The following is a 23,691-nucleotide window of genomic DNA, read 5'->3' on the forward strand; positions in this document are numbered from 1 at the left end:
CAGAAGTGAACGATTGTTGCTCCAAGTTTCCTTTTTGATGAAGAAGAAATACCTAATTAGTTGTATTTCTGTTTTAATAATACATAAACAACAGTCACATATCAATAAAAATAAAAGTTATCACATTTAAGAATTTTCATAATGTTTAATGTATCACATTTCAATAAGTGTTGTACGTATCACATCACCCCCTGTTTTGCCTTGCTTGTTCGATTTTCCTTCGAACCTGATTGCAGTTTAATGTGAGTTCGGCATGTGACATTTTTAATCTTTCAAGTCTTTCTCTTAGATCATCACTTTCGTCCTTTCTCTCCTCGAAATCTCGAAGTAAAGGCTCGTTACCTAGCAACCCACAGCTCTGGCGTAGGCGCTGGTTGTCAATTCGTAGGGCATCTCTGGCTTGTTTTGTTCTGGATAAAATGTCTCTTTTCTGCAAAAACAACATTATAGAAAGTTAATGATATCTTAGCAATACTTCAAAAAAAAGTATTGAAGGTAATTCATGCATATGTATTGGATTTTACGTTTTATTTCTTTTAGTGTTTTGTCCATATTATACTTCACAATTTTATAAATGAATAATAGCCATTTATCCAAGTGAGAGTTACCTCTCTTATCAGCGGGTCCAGGCACCTTAACTTGCTATTCCTTATAACTACTTCCTTGAATAAAATTTTGACTGTCTGTATTTAACTTGTACTTTACATTGTATGTATCCAGTGAAATCCAAATTTAGACAGTAATAGTTACCATGGCAGCCTCAGCTTCCACTTCTCGGAGACGACCTTTCTGTACTTGATTTTCAGCTTGCACAAATTGAAGTTTTTCTTTCAAGTGAGTTAGAACTTGAACAGTACTGGTAATTTTCTTTCTTAATTTTAGAATTTCCTATAGATAACAATAAGAAAAATCTTAATAATTCAGAAAATTTAGTGTCTTGAGTTTGCTAATAATGAATGGATTGAAATAATATTATCGATAAGTGAAATTACAATGAAACCACTGCATATGGATTCATGCCTGCATGCATAAAACAAATTTCTTACCTCATTTCTCTCTTCAATTTTCTCATTATATGTTTGGTTTTCAATTTTCAGTTGTTCAAAATCAATTAAATGTAGACCTTCTGCAAGTTCTTCCTGTAAAATAAATGCCAACTCAAAATTGTTGTTTAAAAAACATGCTTTTTCAAAATTATGCTGAAAATTGTCCAGAAATAGAAAATTTACCAGTGTCACCAATAATGTTTAAAACAGTACAAATTGCGACTTACCTTTGACTTTAATTGATGTTCTTTCTTTTTTAATTTGTTTTTCAGTTTGATATTTTCTAAGCGAACTGCTACTACATCTTGTTCTTTTTTATTTTCTATGGATAAGGCCTGCTCTATGTCCTGGAGATAGAGTAAAATAATAAATTAGAATTCAAAAAACATGCACACATTTTTTTTTTTTTTTGAAATCAATTTCTTCAGAGACATATTTATATATGTTAAGAGTATAGAAATTTACCATTCCAATATACATGTAAACTACATTTTTATGAAAAAATCTGGAAAAGCTCCATTATTAAGTGTAAGATTTGGAAAAGAGTTTTCTCTTTAAAAATAAAGTCCTTTTTTAGGAATGTGCTAAAAATGAAAGAGGCTACATAGATTTATGTAAAGCTTTAATCTTGAACAATATGCTAGCCTAACTCCTACATAGGCATAACAAACATTCCTTCATACAGTGGGTTCAACAGACCTAGATTACAGTACACAGTCTAAATGTCACAATCATGAATGCAAACCCTGATCAACTCTGAGCTTTATACCTTTGGTGGAACAGGCTTCCCTGATCTGTTAGAGATGGCGTTTAATGCCACCTGTTTCTTGAATTCCATGAATTTCTTCCTCTCCTCATCCACTTTCTCTTTCTTCTCCTCACATTTTATCCGTAAGTCCTCCATCTGATTTTTGTAATTCTCCCTCTCGGCTGCATCCAGTTTTCTCAACTCGTCAACTTGAGCTGAAAAGAGTGTATCCCAAAATCAACCAACAATGTTCTGTAGATTTTACAGCACAATACTGTACAGAGAAGTTTCATGAGAACTTTTGACTAAAAAATCCATTTTATATGCTGTTAGAAACTGTATTACATGTATCGTGTGACCCAATTTTAGTCCAATAAATTTATGCATATGTGATTATATATGTCAATTTAGTGTAATGCCAGATTACCTACCCATATACTTGACATATTTGGAGTCCTGATCGTTTGCTGTTTTATCGTAGTCTTGTCTGGCATCATCTGCTTTCTTCTTCCTGAAATGTTCTGCCAGTTTGTGCTGAAGCATGTAGTTAGACTGTTGTAATTCTCTCCTCTCCTCAAGCAAAGTCTGTTAATTAAAAGTGTTGAAAGATTCCATAATTATTTCCATCAATTTAAGTTATTAACTACTTTGAGTTTACTTTACATATGACTTTCCATCAGGTTGTTTCAAAAGAATTTTGTCAATAATATATATTATTAACTTTTTACGCGGTAACAAATTATCGGAAATTTTTTCTTAATATAAATGTAAGGCAAATATACAAGTAATTTTCACCCGCGGATTAAACTGAAATTGAGATTCCGCGGAATTATGACCCCGTGGAAAAAAGTACGTCTACAGTATATTATTCACTTTTTACTCATTATCATTTTTCATAATCATATACAAGTCAGATTGAGAAGGGCCGTAAATGCAAATGTATTGATATTTTTCAAGGACAGCCTCTCTATCAGACTCACAAGTTATAAAGGGACATAACTGCAGTGTTTACCTGATATTGTTGAAGAAGAACCTCTCTATTAAACCAGTTAAGCTTATAAAGGGAAATAACTGCAGCATTTACATGATATTGTTCAAGGAGAGCCTCTCTATCAAACTAAGATTATAAAGGGGCATAACTGCAAAGTTTACCTGATATTGTTCAAGGAGACCCTCTCTATCAAACTCAGGTTATAAAAGGACATAACTGCAGTGTTTACCTGATACTGTTCAAGGAGAGCCTCTCTATCAAATTCAGGCTCTGGCTCCTCCTCCTCCTCTTCCTCTTCTTCTTCCTCCTCTTCTTCCTCAGCAAAGGGAGCTAAATGTTGTTCTGTGACTGAGGCTGAAGTTTTATTTAAAATTATATACATGTACTGGTACATGTATTACAAATTGCCATAGGATGGCAAATTTCACTTGAATTGAATATGTAAAATACCTGGTATAAGATTGTAAACAAAATTTACAATATTTCTTCTTAAGCTTTTTATTTATAGAAAGTCTACCAATGACTGGTAATGTTTTGTTTGAAGAAGAAAGAAAGCAAACAAACCTGGCCTTGACCCCTCTGGAGTACCAGGTTCAAGGGCAGCTGTGTCAGGTTGAACCCCCTCATCTCCCTGTACAGGACTTCCCTCTCGGGATAATTTCTCACCAGCAATTTGTGGACTCTCCGGCCTCTCTCCCTCAGCAAAGGTATCACTCTGTCAAATTAGATAAAGACAGGGTAAGCATTTAAGGACAAAATAAAACTTAATGAGTTTTACCAGTGGGTCTACTGTAAAGTATCAAATGCAAGCTAAATAAATGGCTTAAATGGCAGCATTATTATATGCTCTTAAAATCTTTAAGATGTTTTCTATATGCATTTATATTTGCATTTCACAGTTAATGATAGAAGATATTTCCATCCTACCTGTGGTACTGGTGATTTTGATCCCTCTTCACCCTCAGCCTTCTCTGCTGTTTCCCCTTCCTCAGCAGGTTTCTCTTCTTCTGTCTTCTCTCCTTCTTCTCCTGTTCATTAAAAATAAGTAAATTAATGGTTCCCCAAAAAACTCTCTACTTTAAAAAAAAAATACAGGCAAACTTCGTTATCTCAACATCGGCGGGACAATCGGGAAATGGCGAGATATCCAACGTGTTGAGATATCAGAGTTGAGACTCAACGTCCTTAATAATTTAGGTACTGCTTAGTAAAACATATGCACACATCTTCAATACACTGTAGCTCATTTGTTTCAGCTATTCCTCTTTATTTAATAGAAAATCTGAGAAATTATATACAAATTTAATTTATAAATGCTTCCCTTTTTGATGGAAATCTTTTAATTTTACTAATAAAAGTTTTCCAGCCAGCATTCCGCTGTGCAGCTTGCTTCGTCAGAATATGATACGAAAAGGGCTCTCTAAACTCCAAACCATAACTGTATAATGTCGACTTCTGTGATACGGAAAAAAAATTAATGCATAGTTTTTGAAATTATTTGATTTTACTCATTTTCATTTCATCATCATTCATCATTTTTTTTCATTTTATTTTCAAATCAAAATTTAAAGGGATTTGCGTATTAAAACAAACTCAAATGATGATGTAACACATGCATGGATATTACGGCTAGTCGTGTGCTTGTCATAGATTGGATTGTTTCCTGTTGGATGCATTTTTACAATTTTTAAATTAAAATGAATTTAATATGTATATTATTCATTGTACATCAGTTCCTTTTTTTAATATTAAAGTTTTGTTATTTTCTACATATATAAACAGTCGTACATGTACATTTACGCAGAATCGAGCAGGTTTATCAATGATATTACCCAAGCTGAACAGGTTAACCAGGTGAACAATAAACAATTAACGTCTCAGAGACACCAAGGGGCTTGAAATTCCTCTACAAACACATTACTACAGAAGCAGTATGTAGTCAAAACATGGGTGTGAAAGGTGTGAATTTCTCACGATGCTGAGAAACACAGAGTCGTCCGTGCGTGACGAGTGACCAGCTGACAAACAATTATGTTAATTAAGTAGATCAGAAAATTGCCCCGATGTCGACATATACCAGGTAAATTTGCACTTTGGACTGTGAATCACCGAGGTCGACATATCAGAGTTTTTGCAAATCATTTATATAGTTAATAATGCTGGGACCACGGACAGACGTTGACATATCCCAGGTTGTCGACATATCCAATGTCGAGATACCAAAGTTTACCTGTTCTAGGCATTCGTCAAGGATTGAAAAATCAAACACATGTAGGTTTCTCTCCTTCCTCTGTGGTCTCCCCCTCATTTGCTTGTTCACCCATCACCCTCGGCTGGCTGTTCACCTTCTACGGCTGCAGTCTCTGTTTGTTCACCACCTTCTGTTATAAAGACAAGAGATGAAATTGTAGATTGTTGGCTAATAATTTGAAGACACCAGTCATTTCACAAATTTTGGCCATAAAACTTATGGAAGTAGCAGTAAATTCATACAAAAGGAATAGTTGATAAAATTAATATCCTTATAGCTTCAAACATGGAAACTATTCAACAAATAATATAGTGACTACAACTGAGTTTATTCGAGTAATATATTTATTTTACTTTAATTCTTCAAAAATAATTTTCTAACCTGCAGGAGGTTCTTCCGTCTTGTCTTCAGCATTTGTGTTGGAATCAGCAGGTGCTTCTTCTGCAGGAGGACCATCTTCCTTTGATAGATAATTTATGATGTTTTTTAAATCATTGGATTTGGGATGTCATGTGGTTCTGCCAAGGTTATGTTCTGCTGCTGGGGTTTCCTCACTGGTAGCAGGTGCTTCTGTGTTCTCTGCCTCCTTAGGGACAGAGTCGGTGGGCTGTGATTCCTTAAAAAAAAATAAATTACTTGTAAAACCAAACCAAAATATATATACTTTGGATGATTCAGCTTCAGAAAAATTACCAAGGGTATGTTGTAACATCAGTTCAAAAAGTCGTGTTTGTGTGTATTTTGCATTGAACAGGTTGGGACCAATCGCCCATATGGGATATCTTCTTTTGCTGGTATAATATTCCAAATGGGCTATAAATTTGCTGGCAAAAATTGATTTTTTTAATTTTGGCTATAAATATCATAAATTCTGACACTTAAAAAAGGAATAACTTTCTGCTGCTGGGGTTTCCTGCAACCCTACAGTTTGTGTTCTCTGCCTCAAGAAGTTAGGGACAGAGTCAGTGGGCTGTGATTCCTTAAAAAAAATAAATTACTTGTAAAACCAAACCAAAATTATATATACTTTGGATGATTCACCTTCAGAAAAATTACCAAGGGTATGTTGTAAACATCAGTTCAAAAAGTTGTTTTTGTGTGTATTTTGCATTGAAATGTTATAGAATGGCCATTTTTAATTATACCATTTTTAATTATACTAAAAGAAAATAATTTGTTTTCATTTATAGTTTTTTATGTTCATTTATTTATATATTTCATACATTTTATTCAAGCAGTGTAAAAATGTCAGAAAATCATTCAACAAACAAAAACAATGATGAGGAAATTCGAAATTATGACTGTTATCTTTTGGGTCCATTTTGCTAAAGTTGCTGAATTTATACCAAAACTTTTGACGTGTATTTCTGTGTCACCACATAAATATATTGATTTTCTCAATAAACAAGAATTGTTCAACAAGAGTGTTCAGAAATTTAAGTAAAAACACACATACCTCTTGATCAGCCATTCCGTTGGCAATGTTGTCAGGGAAAACTATCCAGGTGGCGCTGTAGTTAACGCGCGATAACTCACGGAAGCTTTGGAGGGAATTTCAATCTCGATCATTACGCGCTAAAATTAATTTTGAGTAAACACCAGAGGGAAACCGTTAAAGATGATGTCCACAGGTCATGTTGTGTCTTCTCCAATCACAAATGGATCAAACAAAGGACAGATTCAAGTGAGTGTTGTTCAAAATAATTGAAAAGTTTAAGAAATTATCTATCAACCTTCCCTCCCATTATTGTTTATACTTTCCAGACGATTTGATTTGCATGCACGTGTAAATTTCAGTGGAGAGAAAATTTACAATGTTTATTATATATTCCACCCATTATCAAAAGACAAAAATATCTTGTGAAAAAATAACATTAGAGTATCATAATCATGATGATGTCAGATGATTTTGATAATTTTTAAATTTTTTTTTATATAATCTTTTAGAATTTTTTTCATACACTCAAACAAAGAAGATGGCTATGTTGCACTTACCATATTAAAACAAAGGTTTTTCAAACATAAATGTTTCATTTCATCTTCTGGCTGCTTAATTATGGGTCGACTTTAATTAATTTACTGTACCATACACTTTGGTAATGGGATATAATAGTCCTTTGATATAACTGCTGCTTTTAAATTTTTATTTTGGCAGGGGAAAGCATAATAAACCATATTGAAAAGTCAGAAAATAGCTACACCAGCTGGTGTCGCAACTCTGCCAAACTTTTGAAACTTTTTTTTTGTGGATCTTACTTCCGATATGCAAGAAATCAGTAAAGAGATGATTCTTCTATAACTTTCTAATCATTAAAAGGTTGCTATTGCCATTTAAACGATCCTTTTGCTGACAAATTAAGCATCGTATGAGAAAGTGACCTAATTCAAGTGATGCTTCAGTTGCTAGTGACAGGGCCGTTTAAATGGCCTGGCCATAGCATCCTTTTAGTAATGATGAAGTTGTAGAAGAATCATCCCTTTACTGATTTCTCGCATCTCAGAATTTAGATCCGCAAAATAAACTTGTAAAAGTTAGGTATATGACACTTCTCTGGTAGGCCCTAATTTTGACTTTTCATTAGGTTCCAGCCTCTGCAAATGTAACAATATAAAAAACAGTAGAGTCGGAGGAATCTCGAATTATTGTCAAGGTAGCTTTTTGGATGCAATGACTACCTACCTAAGACCATAGCACAAAGATATTGTTTTTCTCTGTACTTATGTCCTTTATATTTTGACTCTTTTAAAAATTTATTTTAATTTTTTAAAATTGATTTTCAGCTCATTTTTGGACCCATGTTCTCTGGGAAAACGTAAGTTTTACTGCTACTAGTATACTAAACTTTCAGACCGAAATGTCACAGTATCTAATTGAACTAAACTTGAATTTTACATATTTATTGTACATGATCAATCTAATTAACATTAGATGTTAGATCCACTTGCATACTTGTTACACCAACATATAACAACATCCCATAGAGGGTCACATCAGAGGTCAAATTCTATCAACCAATCAAATCTTCACCCTGCAAAATCATTAAATATTGGTGAAGAAGTCAAGAGTTGTTCTGAACTTGACCTTTGACGTGACCCTCTATTCAATGGATGTTGTTAGATGTTAGTGTAGCGAGTATGTGAGCGGAGCTAACATCTAATTTTAATTAGATTTCATACGTGATATGCTTAATTTTGTTTTGTCTTAACAGTACAGAATTAATGCGTAGAATGAAGCGCTATCAGATTGCCAGCTACAAATGCCTCGTAATCAAGTATTCCAAGGATGACAGATATGAAAAAGAGGGAATTTCTACTCATGACAGGTACACAAATTCCTTTTTATGATGTGGGGGGACCTTATTGCCTTTTAGCAGAAGAAAATAATTACTTTATAACAAAACCTTATATAATAAAGATATACACTGTATTCTGTTATTTATATTTACACAATATTAATGTCTTAAAATATTAAAGAAGGAAAGAAAGAAAATTGATGGAATGTATAAGAAAGTTGCAGATAAATGCGCCAAGCACTGTAAAATTATCCTTTATTGAAGAATTAATAAATCTCTCAATATGCATTTGTAGACAAACACTTCCTGCGATTCCAGCAGATGTACTGGAACAAATAAAAGCAGAGGCAGAAAACTATGAAGTCATCGGAATAGATGAGGGGCAATTTGTAAGTAAAACATTTGCACTGACTTCTCATTTATTGTTTAAGCTCACCTAATCTAAAGGTACACTTGAGCTTTATGTTATTAGCCGAGCCCCCATCCCCCTGGTCAACCAAGAAAACTGCAAAATGCTGAAAGTTTCTTCTTTTTTTTAAATAGAACATCACAGGGCTAGACAAATAGCACTGCTCGTTTCCCAGGACAACCAGTTTTGGTTGGTGGGCAAGTAATTTGATAACAAGTGCCTGTCGGCGGACAAGTTGTTTTCCAATTGACAAAAAAAAATATGTACAATACTCAAACATATTTTATGTTATCACGTTTTAAGTATCATGAATCACAGCAAAGCACCTGTTTTCACTGATGTTGACTACTGCATCAGCTGTACATACGTACATCGAATAGTCGGAACTCCTCTAGAATTTACCGATTAACATGTTGTAAAAATATGCATATGTCGTAAAACATGGAGTTATCAATGTCGTCAAAGACGTGGTATGGGAAGTTTTGTTCACAGACTCGTTTTGTTAGGTTTTATGAGATTGATCCGTGTCCGATATCTTCACCTTTTTCCATTAAATAAACACAACATTACTTTTTTAAAAAGGGTACTTGTATTTTATTGCAGAATTTTTAGGGAAAATTTTCCTTTAAATTAATCATTTTCATCTAAATTTATCTGGGGAAGAATTTCGTGATTTTAGGTGTCTCACTCAAGAAATAATTTAATATCAATGCTTCAGTTGTATGTATTTTAAGAAAACGGTGGGACAAGCATCTTTTTTGGTAGAACAAGTAGTTTTACAATGGAACCTGCAAAATGCCAAAAAATCTATTTGTCTACCCCTGAACATCATAGCTTCTTCAGAAAGAGTACACTTGTATTTTGTTTAATTTATAGCTTTAATGGATTTAATAAGAATAATTCTCTGTTGCTTTACATGATACCATTTACGCATTGCTTAAAAATTTATCATAATTTTTATTTACATTCGATATGTATTTTTAGTTTCCTGATGTTGTGGAGTTTTGTGATGAAATGGCAGAGTGTGGTAAAACAGTCATTGTAGCAGCATTAGATGGAACATTTCAGAAAAAGGTGAACCGTTAGTTGTTATTTGTTACAATTCCTAGGTAACTAAAATACATCTTACTCATACTGTAGTAGTAGTACCGGTACATGTACAATGTGATTATCTATTTGACACATACTACTGGTAATTAAACAAAATCACAAGTGGCATGTATTGAACTTTACATTTTGTGCAAATAAAGGAAGTACTGATTCTGATTTTAATTTTTTAGGGATTTGGAAACATTTTGAACCTGGTACCTCTGGCTGAGAGTGTGATCAAACTAACAGCTGTGTGTATGAGGTGTAACAGTGAGGGGTCATTCACCAAGCGCACGGGGTCAGAAACTGCTGTAAGTTATACACATGATTGTTCATAATTTAAAAGGTTTTGAAGTTTCAGAAAAATAGTTTTAAGTATATTGCTCATACCTAAAATATTTATAAATTTTGAAACATTTGAGTGGATTTCTCCAACAATATTCTGGTGATTGGAAAATGTTTTATGTTTTGATCAAGAGTTGTCTGCCTTGTGGGAAATAACACACACTCAAAGATGCAAAATAAATTGATTATATCTTGATATTAATTTTTTTTTTTCCATCAGGTTGATGAATATTCAAAAACTTCTGCAATTTATTTTTGCCATAAAATTACATGTTGAAGGAACACCCCAAAAGTTGATGTTGTAAATGTCCCAGTGATTGGGATAAGCTAGGGAGTAAATGTGACAATGGCGCACTCCAAGTCAGTGTCAATGTGACATTTCAAAATTCAATGCGCCAAACAGAATTTTTAATGGGACATTTCCTAGTTTCGAACTTGCAATTGATAAGTTGCTGTTAGAATTTCAGTTGACTTTACTTAATTGAAATTGTCAAATTATTGAATGACGATATTAAAAGATACAAAATTAGTAATATTTAAATTCACTAGTGTCAGAAAATAAATAAACACTGCAATTTAATTTCAATTCTTTATTTTTTGTCTCCGATCTTTGACATCTTTAAAATGATTTAAAGCCTGGTTAAGATCTATACTGCTTCCCTCCAATTCATGTTAAATTTTCGTATTGGTTTTTCCTCCGAGACTACATCATCAGCCTTACCGTCAGATTCATCTCCATTCGTTCTGTCACCATGTTATACTTCCGTCGAAGTTCCGAGTCATTTTTTACCGATTTACTTGAATTCTGTTTGTTAGGATTGTTAAAATTGAGAAAAGTCTGCCCTTTACCAGTATGAGGTATTTTCTAAGGCAGCATGCTGCACTCCTGACACCATTTTATTTCGTGCGTGTTAGCCAATCAGAAAACATGTAACTGTTTCATTAGATACTAGGGAAAAGAAAGTCATGAGAACACTTTAACTGAACGACATTAAATACTGTTTTTTCAAGCGTAAATTGACAGCGATTGTTGTGGGAAAGTACAAGCGCTTGGGGGAAATCTCAAAGTTTAAAAGTATGTAGTGCATGATTATATATGCGCCACGATGGCGCAGCGTTTTTAATTTTAATGTGACATTTTAAAATTTAATGCGACTATGGCGCAGGGCGCGTGCTTATCCCAATCACTGATGTCCTGCCTTTTAGAAATTTAGCTACAAATTTTTCTTTCCAAATAAACTTCATGGAGGGAGGGGTGGTTAAATGGTGATTTCATTGTGAATGTATGTGATATTACAGAGAATATTTATCCACACTCCTAATGAGAATTTGCCACATAGCTTGCTAATTTACAGGTGGAGGTTATTGGTGGAGCCGAGATGTATCTGGCCGTGTGTCGTATGTGTTTTAAATCCCCCGTCAAACCCTCCCCAAACAAGAACAGAACCCCCACCATCCTACCCACGGAGAAGGAAGAGAAAACCATTGCCAACAGGAAACTCTTTAGTAGCTCACCTAATAACTCTCCTATAAAAAATAAATGTTGAAGTAGTTTTTCCATCATCATCGTATGATAGATGGAATGCATTATGGCATAAAAGATTAATTTATTGTCTTTAAATAATGTGTCTGTGTATTAAAATACATGCATATATTAGAAATCCATGAAGTATTGAATCATACATGTTAATGTAAACGGGTATGTTACTTTGAAAAAATTTGATAATTAGTAAGATGTGTCATAATTTGAGTATCTACCGGTTCCAATAAAATTAGTAATTCATAAGACTTTACATCAAATGTGTGAGAAATGAAAACATACAGATTTACCATATTGGTTGTTTGCATTATCAAAAGATTGTTATTTTCAGTGTGTTCATTTTTACTCCTCTGTGTTTTGCAATGATATGATATTAATTATGTATTAATGTTTTTTATGAATTTGGACTTTACTTGTACATAAATTTTTTAAAAGCTGTAGCATAGTGCTGATAGTACCGGTATATGTTTTAGTATAAGTACTCTTAGAATGTATTTTAGAATGCTTGTTTCATGAATTGCAAATGATCTCACTTTTAATATCTGGAGATTTTTACTATAAGAAAAACTCATGCCATGCCAAAAAAAACCATATATTTATAATCTGAAATAAATTAAGAAAAAAATCTGTTATATTTATTAGTTTGATTGACAGAGAAAGAGAAAAATATCTGGAGTGGGAATCCAATCCAGACCCCTGCATATTTAGTCAGGTGCTCTATCAACTGAGCTACACAGGCCAATATCCATGACACACATCATTACATTCCTTCCTCCAAACCCTCAAAGACAACCCCAAATCTGTTGTTCTCCTGGCAGAACGTAATACCTGCAAGTCCAAAGAAGGTCAATGGCAAAAAGTTATACAAAGGAGGAAATAAATAAATGGTGGGCGAGGAATCCAACCTGGGACCCCAGCATTAATAGTCAGGTACTCTACTTGATAAGGTATATACATGGCTCCTAACCATTTTATGTGCAGTTTTATTTACTTACATTTACCAGTTTACATGCACTATTGTGCATGTTTGGCTCTGTAATGAATTTGGAGGTATAGAATATTCTTACAGTGAGGAATAGACCTATGGGGTATTTATATGCATCTTAAAATAATTAGCTTGGAAAAAGTTTATAAACATGGGGAGGGGAAGGAGGTTGAATGAAAAATCTTGAATATGTAGTAGTTTGGGCCATGTATACCAGCCTGGGTAGGTAGAGCACCAGATTAGCAATGCCACATATTTTCTGTATGGTTTGGAAATGTAAAAGGAGAGGAGAAAAATGCAACAGACTGGACTGGAATTCAAACCCCTTGAATATTTAGTCAGGTGCTCTACCAAGTAAGCTATCAGGGGGCCTGAATTCAAATTTCAGTCAAGTCTGTCACATTTTAAGCTCACCTCAACGAAGTTGGGGGGAGCTTATGTGATATGTACATTTTGTACTGTACTGTATATGTCACTGTCGGCATCCCAGGTTAAGGTTTTTGTAGCTTTTCTCTTTGTAAGTAGTTTTATGCCATATATTGATCATACATGCATGGAACATGCATCTAGTGTGTTTCATTGTACCAGATGGGGTTTCAGATGCTGCAATTTCAGCAAAGGAATAACCAGGTTAATGTTTTTGGAGCAGGTTAACATTTTTGGTGTAGGTCTAACCCATCTTATTTCCAAGTAACTATAAGCCCTATGATGACCAAACTTGCATGAATGATACATCCAAGGATGCATACAACCAGACTTGCTTCGGATGCCGGATCTGACATTCACTTTCCGGATGAGTGAACAAGTTAATGTTTTTGGTGCATTTCCAATGATGACCAAACTTGCACGAATGATACATCTAAAGATGGACACTAATAGACTTGCTTCAGATGCTGGGTTTGACCTTCATTTTCTGGATAAGTGAACAGGTTTATGTTTTGGTTCAGGTCCCATTACCAAGTAACTATGAATCCTATGATAACCAAACTTGCATAGATGGAACACCTAAGGATGCACACTGAAAGACTTGCTTCGGATGCTGGATCCCATACATTTTCCAGACAATGGACCAAGGAAAAGTTATGGGTTCAAGAAACTATAAGGCCTATATTAACCAAATTTACATAAATGATGCATCAAGAGATGAACTTTCTCAAACTTGCTTCAGATGCTGGATTTGAATTACATTTTCTTGATGGACAACTAGTTTGAAGTTTTTGGATATAATAGGTCTAATTTCCATTAGAAACCGCAAGCCTTATCAGATCAAAATTGCATTTATTTTGCATTTTGGGATGTAAACTTCTAGAATGTTAGTTAATTGTAGGGCTTTTGCCTTACTTAAAGACAACATACTTTGAGGTGAGTTCTGTAATCTCTGATTAGCTATGTTTCTCCTATGGTGCCCTCATCCTGAAAGTGAAAATGAGATAGCTTTGGTATCTTTGAATCTTTACATACAACTTGACTGAAATTACTGTAATGAAATGAAAAGTTTAGACCTAAAGTAATAGTCAAGATGTAAATTCTGCATCCATACTTTGCTTTGCTAAGCCAGTGACAATTGTGTATCAGATGTGGAAATAATTCTGCATGAAATAACCCACTGGTCTAATGATTGCATTTTAATCTCATACATTTTTTCCTAGTTGACTCTGGGAGCACATGTGCAGGCACTTGTTTCAGTATTAAACTTTTAAACCATAGGATTATATACTAACATACCATGGGTTAAACATTTCTGATACAAGCGCCTGTGTCTTGGAAGGGAAATAAGATTTTTTAAATTCAAAGTAAAAATAACAAGAAAAGGAAACGATTAATTAAATTATGAACGAAAGACAACGAATTGTGTATGTGAACCCGGCTATCGGAACTGTGCTTTCTTTGCCTCGTTTTACCCAGTACTCTTAAGTTTATGTAAACTGCTTTTTCATTGGTCAATTTTCCATACAGTAATCCAATCGGAGGTGATTTGATAAAAATGCATATGTCAGAATATCAACATGTCGACGAAGATGGTACCGTACGAGAAAATTTAGGTCATTTCTTCATCGATTTAATTTAGATTACTTGAAATATGTTTCAACGATCAAAAGGATGGCTTCCTGGACTCTTGTCAAAGCCAAAGAATCCACATTCATTAGAGCATTTGAAGTGAGTATTTAATAAATGTATATTTACATATTTATCTTATCGTTGTGTATATTGATTGTGAATCCTGTTTCTACTTATCGGTGTAGTACAGCAAGAAAGTCACGTTTATGCGCATTTGTAAACCATACTAGTGTTATGAAAATAATTATGATTCATGCCTCACTATTAAATTTTCACTGTTTGATATTAGTGGTCTAAAGTTAATCTTTGAACTTGCACAAACATTGGTACTAGAATTCAGTGATGATGATATTGAATTTGTATAGGATATCACATTGTTTGTTGTTGGATATGATTTTCATCCAACAAGGTGTATTTTTTTTTATCCCTAAGCCTCGGCGAGGACTTGTAAAAAGGGCAAGGAATTGGTTTAAAATTATATCTAGCCAAAAACCAATGGCTCCAAAGAGCCTTTTTATCACGTACATTAGTTACACACAACTTCTACATGTTTTACACTGTATTTATAATGTTTTATGAGTTAGGTATTATTTAACAGCATTGCAATTTTTGGTAGACTTTACTGGTCCTCAGATCCACAAGATCCTCACACTCATTGGACTATGACGTAACTTTTTATGTTAAAATGGGTAGGCAAACCCGGGCCGGGGCAAATTAAAAGCTGGGGCAGTTCTAGATTTTTCACTTTTCTGTCTTAATACTTTATCGATCGAGCTGAAATTTTCAGATTCTATTCAATTTATGATTATTTATATTTGCTATTAAAATTGCCCTAAAATACTCAATATTGTAGATTTTATCTGCGATTATTTATTTTCAAGTTAGTAAAATGGGTAGGCAGTTTCCTAAGTCCAAAACATATGTTTTCCGACATATGTTATAGAAAGTCCATAAAGATATGAATAATTCTGGTGTTTAAGAATATATATGAACTATAAATTAATATGTCTTCATGGATTATTGCAATATTTACATACAATTACATGTTTTAAGAAAAACCGGGTCATTAAAAGCGGATCCGATCACCCGGGACAAACCTGAAAAATCCGGAATAATTGTACAGGTTACTTGATTTTGCTGAAGATTAACATTTAATCTAAACAGTTCCAAAACCCAATTTAAATTAATAATTTAAATTATTAAATTACAAAGGACCTCCTTGTGGTTAGAGCTAGGCAATGTTGAAAAAGTGATGGCTAAACATCTTCCGATAGAAACAATTGGCTTTCATTATTTCTGAATTTTCTGGTTTGCCCCGGGTGATCGGATCCGGTTTTAATGACCTGGTTTTTCTGAAAATGCATAAATTCTGCATACCTATAGCATTTATGATGTAAAATTAATTTTAATTAGTGGAAAATATCGGAAAAGCCCACAACTGTAATGGTTTAATGAGTCGTAATTCCAAAATACCGTAAAATGTCGTGTTGATTTTGCCTACCCATTTTACCAACTTGGAAATGAACAATCGCCTAGAAAATCCGAAATATTGCGTAGATTATGGCAATATTTACAGGGAATACAAAAGAACCTTCAAGAAACATAATCTGAAAGTTTCAGATAAATTGGTTGAGTCTTAGCGAAGATATTTGAAAAATCTCGAACTGCCCCGGCTTTTAATTTGCCCCGGCCCGGGTTTGCCTACCCATTTTACCAACACTCTTTTATGTCACTCAACTGACAAGGCTTATTCTTGCACACTATTCGACTGATCTTGTACCCACCTGAGAGATTAGGGTTAGTCCTTGCACAAGTATTTGACTGATTAGCGTTAGTCTTGCTTCCATCCAAGAGATTAGATTAGTACTCGCACTCTATTTGACTGATTAGGGTTAGTCTAGCATCTACCTAGGAGATTCCAGCTACACATCTTAGTCCTTGCATAGCATCCGATAGATTAGGGTTAGTGACTCGTTCTTTTCAATAAACTAAGAAATTCAGTTGCTTCTGTAATTTTTGCAAGGTCATAATTCAGCTTCAATGCCATTTCGTTGGTTTGTTTACATGGAAGAATGGCTAAATCTGAAAGAAATGACACTAAGCATGCACTTTGTCGACAATTATTTTTGTCGATTTTTTCAATGAGTAAACAATATTTATTAATTTCTTCGGAGAATGAGGTTAAAAACTCCATTTAAAAACTAACTTTAAAACGGAAAATTTGATTTTGAGGTCAAAAAGGTCAAAAACTTCGTATTTTATATTTTTTTTTGATCGCTCACTTGATCTCATAATTATATATAGTTATGAGATCAAGTGAGCGATCAAAAAAAAGTTTAAATTTTTCACACTTGATACTTAACAATGAAATCCTATTACAACAATGTAATGAATGTATACAGTATTATATTTATAACTAGGTACCTCGACAGCTTTGAGGATAGTCATGATACTTTAAAATTTAATCATATTATACATGTGACAACAATGTAATATATTTATAACCAGGTACCTTCACAGTCTGCTGTGTAAGAATCAGACAGTAACAGAGGGTAACAGGAGTCTGCTGGTGGAAACACTGAGATCCATCTCAGAAATCTTAATCTGGGGAGATCAGAATGACAGCAGTGTGTTTGAGTAAGTCTCCTATATATAATAATCAATACACATGAATTAAGGTTCATAGACCTTTTGCTAGGAAAGATAACTCTTGCTATGATAAGTGATAAGTATTTATTTATAAACTTAAAACATTTTTTTTTAAAAATGCTTATATCAAAAGTCATTAGCACTGCAGTCACTAAAACTAATTATATTTGATTGAAAGAAGGAACATTTTTCTTGACATGAAATACAAATTATCTGCATTATTTTACGTCTGTTATTATATTTTATTCTTTCAGCTTCTTTTTGGAGAAGAACATGCTCTCATTTTTCCTGAGATATTTACAACAGAAATCTGGTCGCTTTATTTGTGTACAGCTTCTCCAGACTCTCAACATTCTGTTTGAGAACATCAGCAATGAGACATCACTCTGTAAGTTCTAGCTAGCATATCTGTAACCAGGTCCATCAGCTTGTAGATTTAATGCACAAAAGAAAGGCCAGAAAAAAAGTAATCTAACTAAATTTGATGTGGATTTAAGCACATGGTTATTTCTTTTGACAGTTAATGTTGTACAACATTCAAAAGAAACTAGAAATGCTGTATCTAGATTTATAAAGTTAAATGAACATGTTTGACAATATACATTATATTAAGTTTAAGTAAATTTTGAAATACCTGTAATGTAGTTTCACTAGTTTATTTGTAAAATTGTTAATACCTACATAATTCTGTTAATTTCAGATTACCTCTTATCTAACAATCACATCAACTCAATCATTGTCCACAAGTTTGACTTCTCTGATGAGGAGGTGAGTGCAATTTTTTTTTTTAATTTTGGTGATTGAAGTTTCTTGTATATTTTCTTTCCAATAGGAAGTATATAGAGTCCAGAATTTCATTTTCTTTTATTATATTTTAGGTTATGGCGTATTATATTTCCTTCCTGAAAACCTTATCATTCAAGCTGAACAGACATACAATTCACTTCTTCTATAATGAGGTAAAATTAACTTCTGAGTAATAGGTTTTAATGTTGAATCAGTAGTTTTGCACTTACTTAGATTTTATGAGTACTTCTTAATGTGAATTTACAACCTCCCTGAATACTGATAGATAGATGTTAGATCTTATATAATGAGATGCTTGTATATGAAGTGCAAATCTTTTTAATTAATTAGCAATCTAAGAAAATTGTCCTCCACAAATTATAATGATCTCTGTCTCATTAAGACCTAGGCCTGGGGCCACAAAACTTAAATGAGCTCACTTTGATGTCAAACTCACTTTTCAACTGTACATGTCATGTACAATTATTCCTTTTGTGAAAATTAGATTGAAAGTTAGCTCATTATGGTTGTTATGCCTCCATAACATAGTTTACTTTTTACAGCACACAAATGACTTTGCCCTGTACACCGAGGCTATCAAGTTCTTCAATCACTCAGAGGCCATGGTCAGAATCGCTGTCAGGACAATCACACTCAATGTCTACAGAGGTCAGTCAGACTTAAATAGAATTATTTGTTTGAATAACTATTTATTAACAATTATTAACTATTATTATTGGTTTGAATAACCACTTATTAACAGGTATTAAAATGAGAAATTTTTCCTCTTTAGTTGAGGACAAGACAATGTTGAAGTACATCAGGAATCGGACTGCAGCTCCGTACTTCTCTAACCTTGTCTGGTTTATTGGGAACCACATACTGGACCTGGACATGTGTGTCAGGAATGATGCAGAGTGAGTTGATCATTCTGTGTAATGATGTACTACAAAATCTCTAAAAACAACTATTAATATTGCAAAGTCTATAAAAATAACTCTCAGTTTTTGTTTTTACAGAACTAAGTAAACAAGGTTTACATGAGTATACTTTGGTCACAAGTATTATCATTTTAACAGGATTTGAACAATTATAAATTTCTGCAATAAGTTATTATTGAAAATTTGAAAGGAAAAAATGATGACAGCAATGCTCTAATCCTTCCAGCCATCAGAGTAGGGACCGGTTGGCAGATCTGGTAGCAGAACACCTGGATCACTTACATTACCTGAACGACATCTTGTGTCTGAACATTGACGCCCTGAATGACGTCCTGACTGACCAGATGCTTAATCGTCTACTGATTCCTCTGTATGTGTACTCACTGACCATGAGGAAGCGGTCAGCGGACAGAATGGTAAGATAATTGTCTACTGATTCCGCTATATGTGTACTCACTGACCATGAGGAAACGGTAGCTTTAGAATAGTAAGACAATCGTCTATTTTCCACTTGTACTCACTGACCATGAGGAAACGGTCAGCAGACAGAATGGTAAGACAATCTTCTACTGATTCCGCTGTACTTGTACTCACTGACCATGAGGAAACGGTCAGCGGACAGAATGGTAAGACAGTCGTCTACTGATTCCTCTGTACGTTTACTCACTGACCATGAGGAAACGGTCAGCGGACAGAATGGTAAGACAATCGTCTACTGATTCCGTTGTACTTGTACTCACTGACCATGAGGAAACGGTCAGCTGACAGAATGGTAAGACAATCGTCTACTGATTCCTCTGTACGCGTACTCACTGACCATGAGGAAGCCGTCAGCTGACAGGATGGTAAGGCATCAGGTGTAGATTGTATTCTGTGTGGCCGCAGGGTTAACTTCAACTTACCATACTTTGCAAATGATTTTGGCCTGTTTTACAGTCACATGAAAAGACAGATAAATTATCACTGTTGAATTCATAACATTTTAATTTACTTGCTGACAATTGAGGTAGAAAAATGAAATGAGAGCAAAAATTTTCCATAAGAAAGTATCATTAGCAAGGCCTTGTCTTTCGTAGATATAATCAGAAATTCAAGTTGTGGATCTTTTTTATAACATGTATTAATGTTATCCTGTGGTATGAGTCAGATATAGATAAAATATGAGAGTATTCAAGCTTTTTTCAGTCTTTAGAAAGGTAAAGTATCTACACTATTTTTAGCTCTACTGGTCAGAGACCAGAAGAGTTTATGCGATAGTAATGCGTCCGGCGTCCGTCCGTCTGTCCGTCTGTCTGTCTAGCTGTCCGTCTGTCTGTAAACAATTTTTCAAAATGCTACTCCTCCTACAGTTTTGGTCTAATTTCAATATAACTTGGCACACAAGTAGACTACACTAAGATACATAATTTTGTATCGGTTTTTGATTTTGATTGTTGCCGTGGATTAAAAATAGAAATTTCTATGAAATTCTTTCAAAATGCTACTCCTCCTATAGTTTTAGTCTGATTTCAGTATAACTTGGCACACAAAATTTAAGATACATAATTCTGTGTATCGGTTTTTGATTTCGATGAACGGTGTTGCCGTGGTTACTAAAAATGAAACTGTGAAATTCTTTCAAAATGCTACTCCTCCTACAGTTTTGGTCTGATTTCAGTATAATTTGGCACACAAGTAGAATACACTAAGATACATAATTCTGTGTATCGGTTTTTGATTTCGATGAACGGTGTTGCCGTGGTTACTAAAAATAGAAATTTCTGTGAAATTCTTTCAAAATGCTACTCCTCCTACAGTTTTGGTCTGATTTCAGTATAATTTGGCACACAAGTAGAATACACTAAGATACATAATTCTGTTTATCGGTTTTTGATTTCGATGAACGGTGTTGCCGTGGTTACTAAAAATAGAAATTTCTGTGAAATTCTTTCAAAATGCTACTCCTCCTACAGTTTTGGTCTGATTTCACTATAACTTGGCACACAAATAGAATACACTAAGATACATAATTCTGTGTATCGGTTTTTGATTTCGATGAACGGTGTTGCCGTGGTTTTAAAAAAAGAATATTTAGAGTGAAATTCTTTCAAAATGCTACTCTTCCTACAGTTTTGGTCTGATTTCAGTATAACTTGGCACACAAGTAGACTACACTAAGATACATAAATCTGTGTATCGGTTTTTGATTTAGATGAACGGTGTTGCCGTGGTTATAAAAATAGAAATATCTGTAAAATTGTTTCAAAATGCTACTCCTCCTACAGTTTTGGTCTGATTTCAATATAACTTGGCACACAAGTAGAATACACTAAGATACATAATTCTGTGTATCAAATTTTAATTTTGATGAACTGTGTTGCCATGGTTACTAAAAATTGCAATGTCTGTAAAATTGTTTCAAAATGCTACTCCTCCTACAGTTTTGGTCTGATTTCAATATAACTTGGCACACAAGTAGACTACACTAAGAACATAAAGAGACTTTATCAACGATCATTATTCTATATATTGCTGTTGTAAAGTTTCAAATAGCTGCTTAAGACATCCTTTGCTATAAGTTCAAACCAGTAGAGCTTCAGTCTCGACAGAGACTTCTGGTTTTATTAAAGAAAAATATATTTTTTTACAGGTTGACAGAAAGCATGTCAGCTCAGTTGTGTCCCTTTTCCTTTTATCTCAGGTAAAACATAACAAAGAGACAATTTGTTAATTCATCTTTTATTAAAAGATTAATGATACAATTTGTTTCATCAATGGACGTGTTCCTGTAAAGCTTTTTTAGGGACTCAAAAATTACTTTGAGAGCTTTCAGATGTTAAAAGCAGATATCAATTACTTATTTCTATTTTTGCAGGTGTTTCTAATCATTAGTTATGCCCCTTTAGTGAGGCAGTTGGCAGAGATTATTTTTCAAGGTGAAATCAGCTTATCTAGGAAGGAGGCTTCCCCTGAAACGGTATGCTTATGCATGATATGAAATTAAATGTAGTCTTTTGATTTCAACTTTTAAAGATCTCAGTATTTTAAAATGTGTTTTAAGAAGTTTATCTTCAATAATAATAGATAATAAATCATTTGAAGTTGAAATATAATATTGGTTAGGAGAAGAAAAATGTAAAGGAAATATGGTGGCTTTATTTTGTTTATTGAAGATTATCTCAATGTTGAATAGCACAATCTTTTTCTTTAAACAAAAAAAAGAAAGAATTTTAACTTTTATTATTAAACTGAACTTGATGCTGTCTTTACTGTGTAGAGAGTGAGAGAGTTTGTTCCCCCTGCGGAAACTCTGGAGAAGACTTTGGAGAGTAACCGAGGGAGACCTGATAATATGGAAGATAATGGTACGCTAATTCAGGCAGGGAATTCGGTATTTTATGCAAGAATCGAGTCTTTGTCGTCGGGAAGGGGAACTGGTGATGAGATGCCACCAGAGTCGGGTATTTTAAATTTTTGGGACCCCATCGTTTTTTGTTCCTTTTCTTTCGCCGCTAATTAGCTTCCCTCTTTCTTTTTTTAGTTTTAGTAGTTTTTCTTCTAATGAAGCATGTTCATTTCTTACTAATTAATCAAGGTTAGTTTAGTGTGATATATTTCTTTTTAATTATGGGAAAATAAAACTTGAACAATCTATTGAAAATTATCTTATAACGAAAGTAAAATTAGAATTTACAGCTTCACTTCAAGTGTGAAATTCATAAGCATTTAAGTCTTTTTTTTTATATAAAAAGTGACTTGAGAAAAAGTTTTTCCCACCCTGTTTTTTTTCCTGACTCAGAAGAGAAATATTAACATGTAGTAAGCTCTGCTGTCTTCAGAATATGAATTGCTTCACTCTATGGTGCAAGAGAAAATGACCCTATATAAATTTGAAAAAAAGGTGTTGGTTGTAACCATTTAGGTTGCACTCTTCTAACTATATTTTTAAATGAAAAGAGCAGCTGTAATAATTTTGAAAATGAATATTAAATTTGTTAAAGTGGATTTTCAAAAGATAAAACTATGAAGCTAGAAAAATTCTGCTTTGAAATAATGTTCAATCATCTAATAGTTTTTCTCACATGACACTTGTTTGCTTGAGTTCCATTCACAGTGTTTTGTAACTTCCAGCATACATGTCTTTTTTTAGTTTGGTAAAATTTATTTTTATACTTAGTTTTAATTTAAATTTCATTTTAAATAAATGTAACATTGTAACAAAAACATTTTTTGAAGTACATGTATCTTCTTTTTAATTTGTAACTTGAATACAGTATGTCATCAGTTCATTGGTTATTAATTGTCACTTTCATCATACATGTACTATAAAGCATTATTAGCTCTTCTGAGCCAAAGGCTCAAAGAGCTAATGCTATGGCCATTTGTGTGGTGTGCGTGAACTTTTTAGCTCACCTGAGCCAAAGGATCACAATTTGTCCGTTGTCTGTCGTTGTCAGCGTTGTCGTTGTCGTAAACTTTTTCACATTTTCATCTTCTTCTCAAGAACCACTGGGCCAATTTCAACCAAACTTGCTACAAAGTATCCTTGGGTAAAGGGGATTCAAGCTTGTTCAAATGAAG

General features: G+C 33.7%; 4 protein-coding genes across 7 annotated transcripts in view; 2 read left to right on the forward strand and 2 right to left on the reverse strand.

Annotated features, from left to right (window-relative positions):
* Positions 1-23,691, reverse strand: part of LOC134242872 (serine/threonine-protein kinase SBK1-like) — a 444,928-nt gene that overhangs the window by 196,546 nt on the left and 224,691 nt on the right. The gene's annotated exons all lie outside the window — the stretch shown is intronic.
* Positions 61-6,610, reverse strand: LOC134242862 (coiled-coil domain-containing protein 96-like). The gene is given in 11 exon segments (XM_062725019.1): positions 61-430; positions 751-888; positions 1,047-1,139; positions 1,274-1,393; positions 1,816-2,009; positions 2,226-2,379; positions 3,015-3,139; positions 3,350-3,500; positions 3,713-3,813; positions 5,418-5,652; positions 6,493-6,610. Coding segments are annotated over 11 exon segments (1,572 nt in total). The 5' UTR covers positions 6,508-6,610; the 3' UTR covers positions 61-184.
* On the forward strand, positions 6,647-12,339 carry LOC134242861 (thymidine kinase, cytosolic-like). Of its 3 annotated transcripts, none has more exons than XM_062725015.1 (7): positions 6,647-6,720; positions 7,818-7,849; positions 8,246-8,359; positions 8,625-8,718; positions 9,723-9,812; positions 10,019-10,138; positions 11,513-12,339. In XM_062725015.1, exons 1-7 carry the CDS (start codon positions 6,655-6,657, stop codon positions 11,717-11,719), a joined length of 723 nt encoding a protein of 240 aa, XP_062580999.1. In that variant the 5' UTR covers positions 6,647-6,654; the 3' UTR covers positions 11,720-12,339. The 3 variants fall into 3 exon arrangements, with proteins under 3 accessions (XP_062580999.1, XP_062581001.1, XP_062581002.1); XM_062725017.1 differs by having other exon boundaries at positions 11,528-12,339; XM_062725018.1 differs by lacking the exon at positions 7,818-7,849 and having other exon boundaries at positions 6,680-6,720.
* LOC134242863 (protein CLEC16A-like) overlaps positions 14,699-23,691 on the forward strand; it is an 81,304-nt gene continuing 72,311 nt past the window's right edge. Inside the window, exons 1-11 of one of the 2 annotated variants that reach the window (XM_062725020.1) lie at positions 14,699-14,854; positions 17,264-17,392; positions 17,659-17,792; positions 18,105-18,172; positions 18,283-18,363; positions 18,754-18,859; positions 18,984-19,107; positions 19,358-19,547; positions 21,761-21,811; positions 21,986-22,087; positions 22,388-22,571. In XM_062725020.1, coding sequence (XP_062581004.1) covers positions 14,778-14,854; positions 17,264-17,392; positions 17,659-17,792; positions 18,105-18,172; positions 18,283-18,363; positions 18,754-18,859; positions 18,984-19,107; positions 19,358-19,547; positions 21,761-21,811; positions 21,986-22,087; positions 22,388-22,571 — 1,246 coding nt within the window. In that variant the 5' untranslated portion in view covers positions 14,699-14,777. The remainder of the gene's footprint in view (positions 14,855-17,263; positions 17,393-17,658; positions 17,793-18,104; positions 18,173-18,282; positions 18,364-18,753; positions 18,860-18,983; positions 19,108-19,357; positions 19,548-21,760; positions 21,812-21,985; positions 22,088-22,387; positions 22,572-23,691) is intronic. The other variant, XM_062725021.1, reaches the window with a different exon arrangement.

This window comes from Saccostrea cucullata, unplaced genomic scaffold, assembly GCF_032062105.1.
Source record: "Saccostrea cucullata isolate Sc308-1 unplaced genomic scaffold, CSIRO_AGI_Scuc_v1 ctg191, whole genome shotgun sequence".
Lineage (NCBI taxonomy): Eukaryota > Metazoa > Mollusca > Bivalvia > Ostreida > Ostreidae > Saccostrea > Saccostrea cuccullata.

Coding starts and splice junctions, on each gene's coding strand:
- LOC134242861 (XM_062725015.1), top strand. CDS start 6,655: ATGATGTCCACAGGTCATGTTGTGTCTTCTCCAATCACAAATGGATCA. Junction 6,721..7,817: donor CAAACAAAGGACAGATTCAA/GTGAGTGTTGTT, acceptor ATTGATTTTCAG/CTCATTTTTGGACCCATGTT. Junction 10,139..11,512: donor GCACGGGGTCAGAAACTGCT/GTAAGTTATACA, acceptor TTTGCCACATAG/CTTGCTAATTTACAGGTGGA.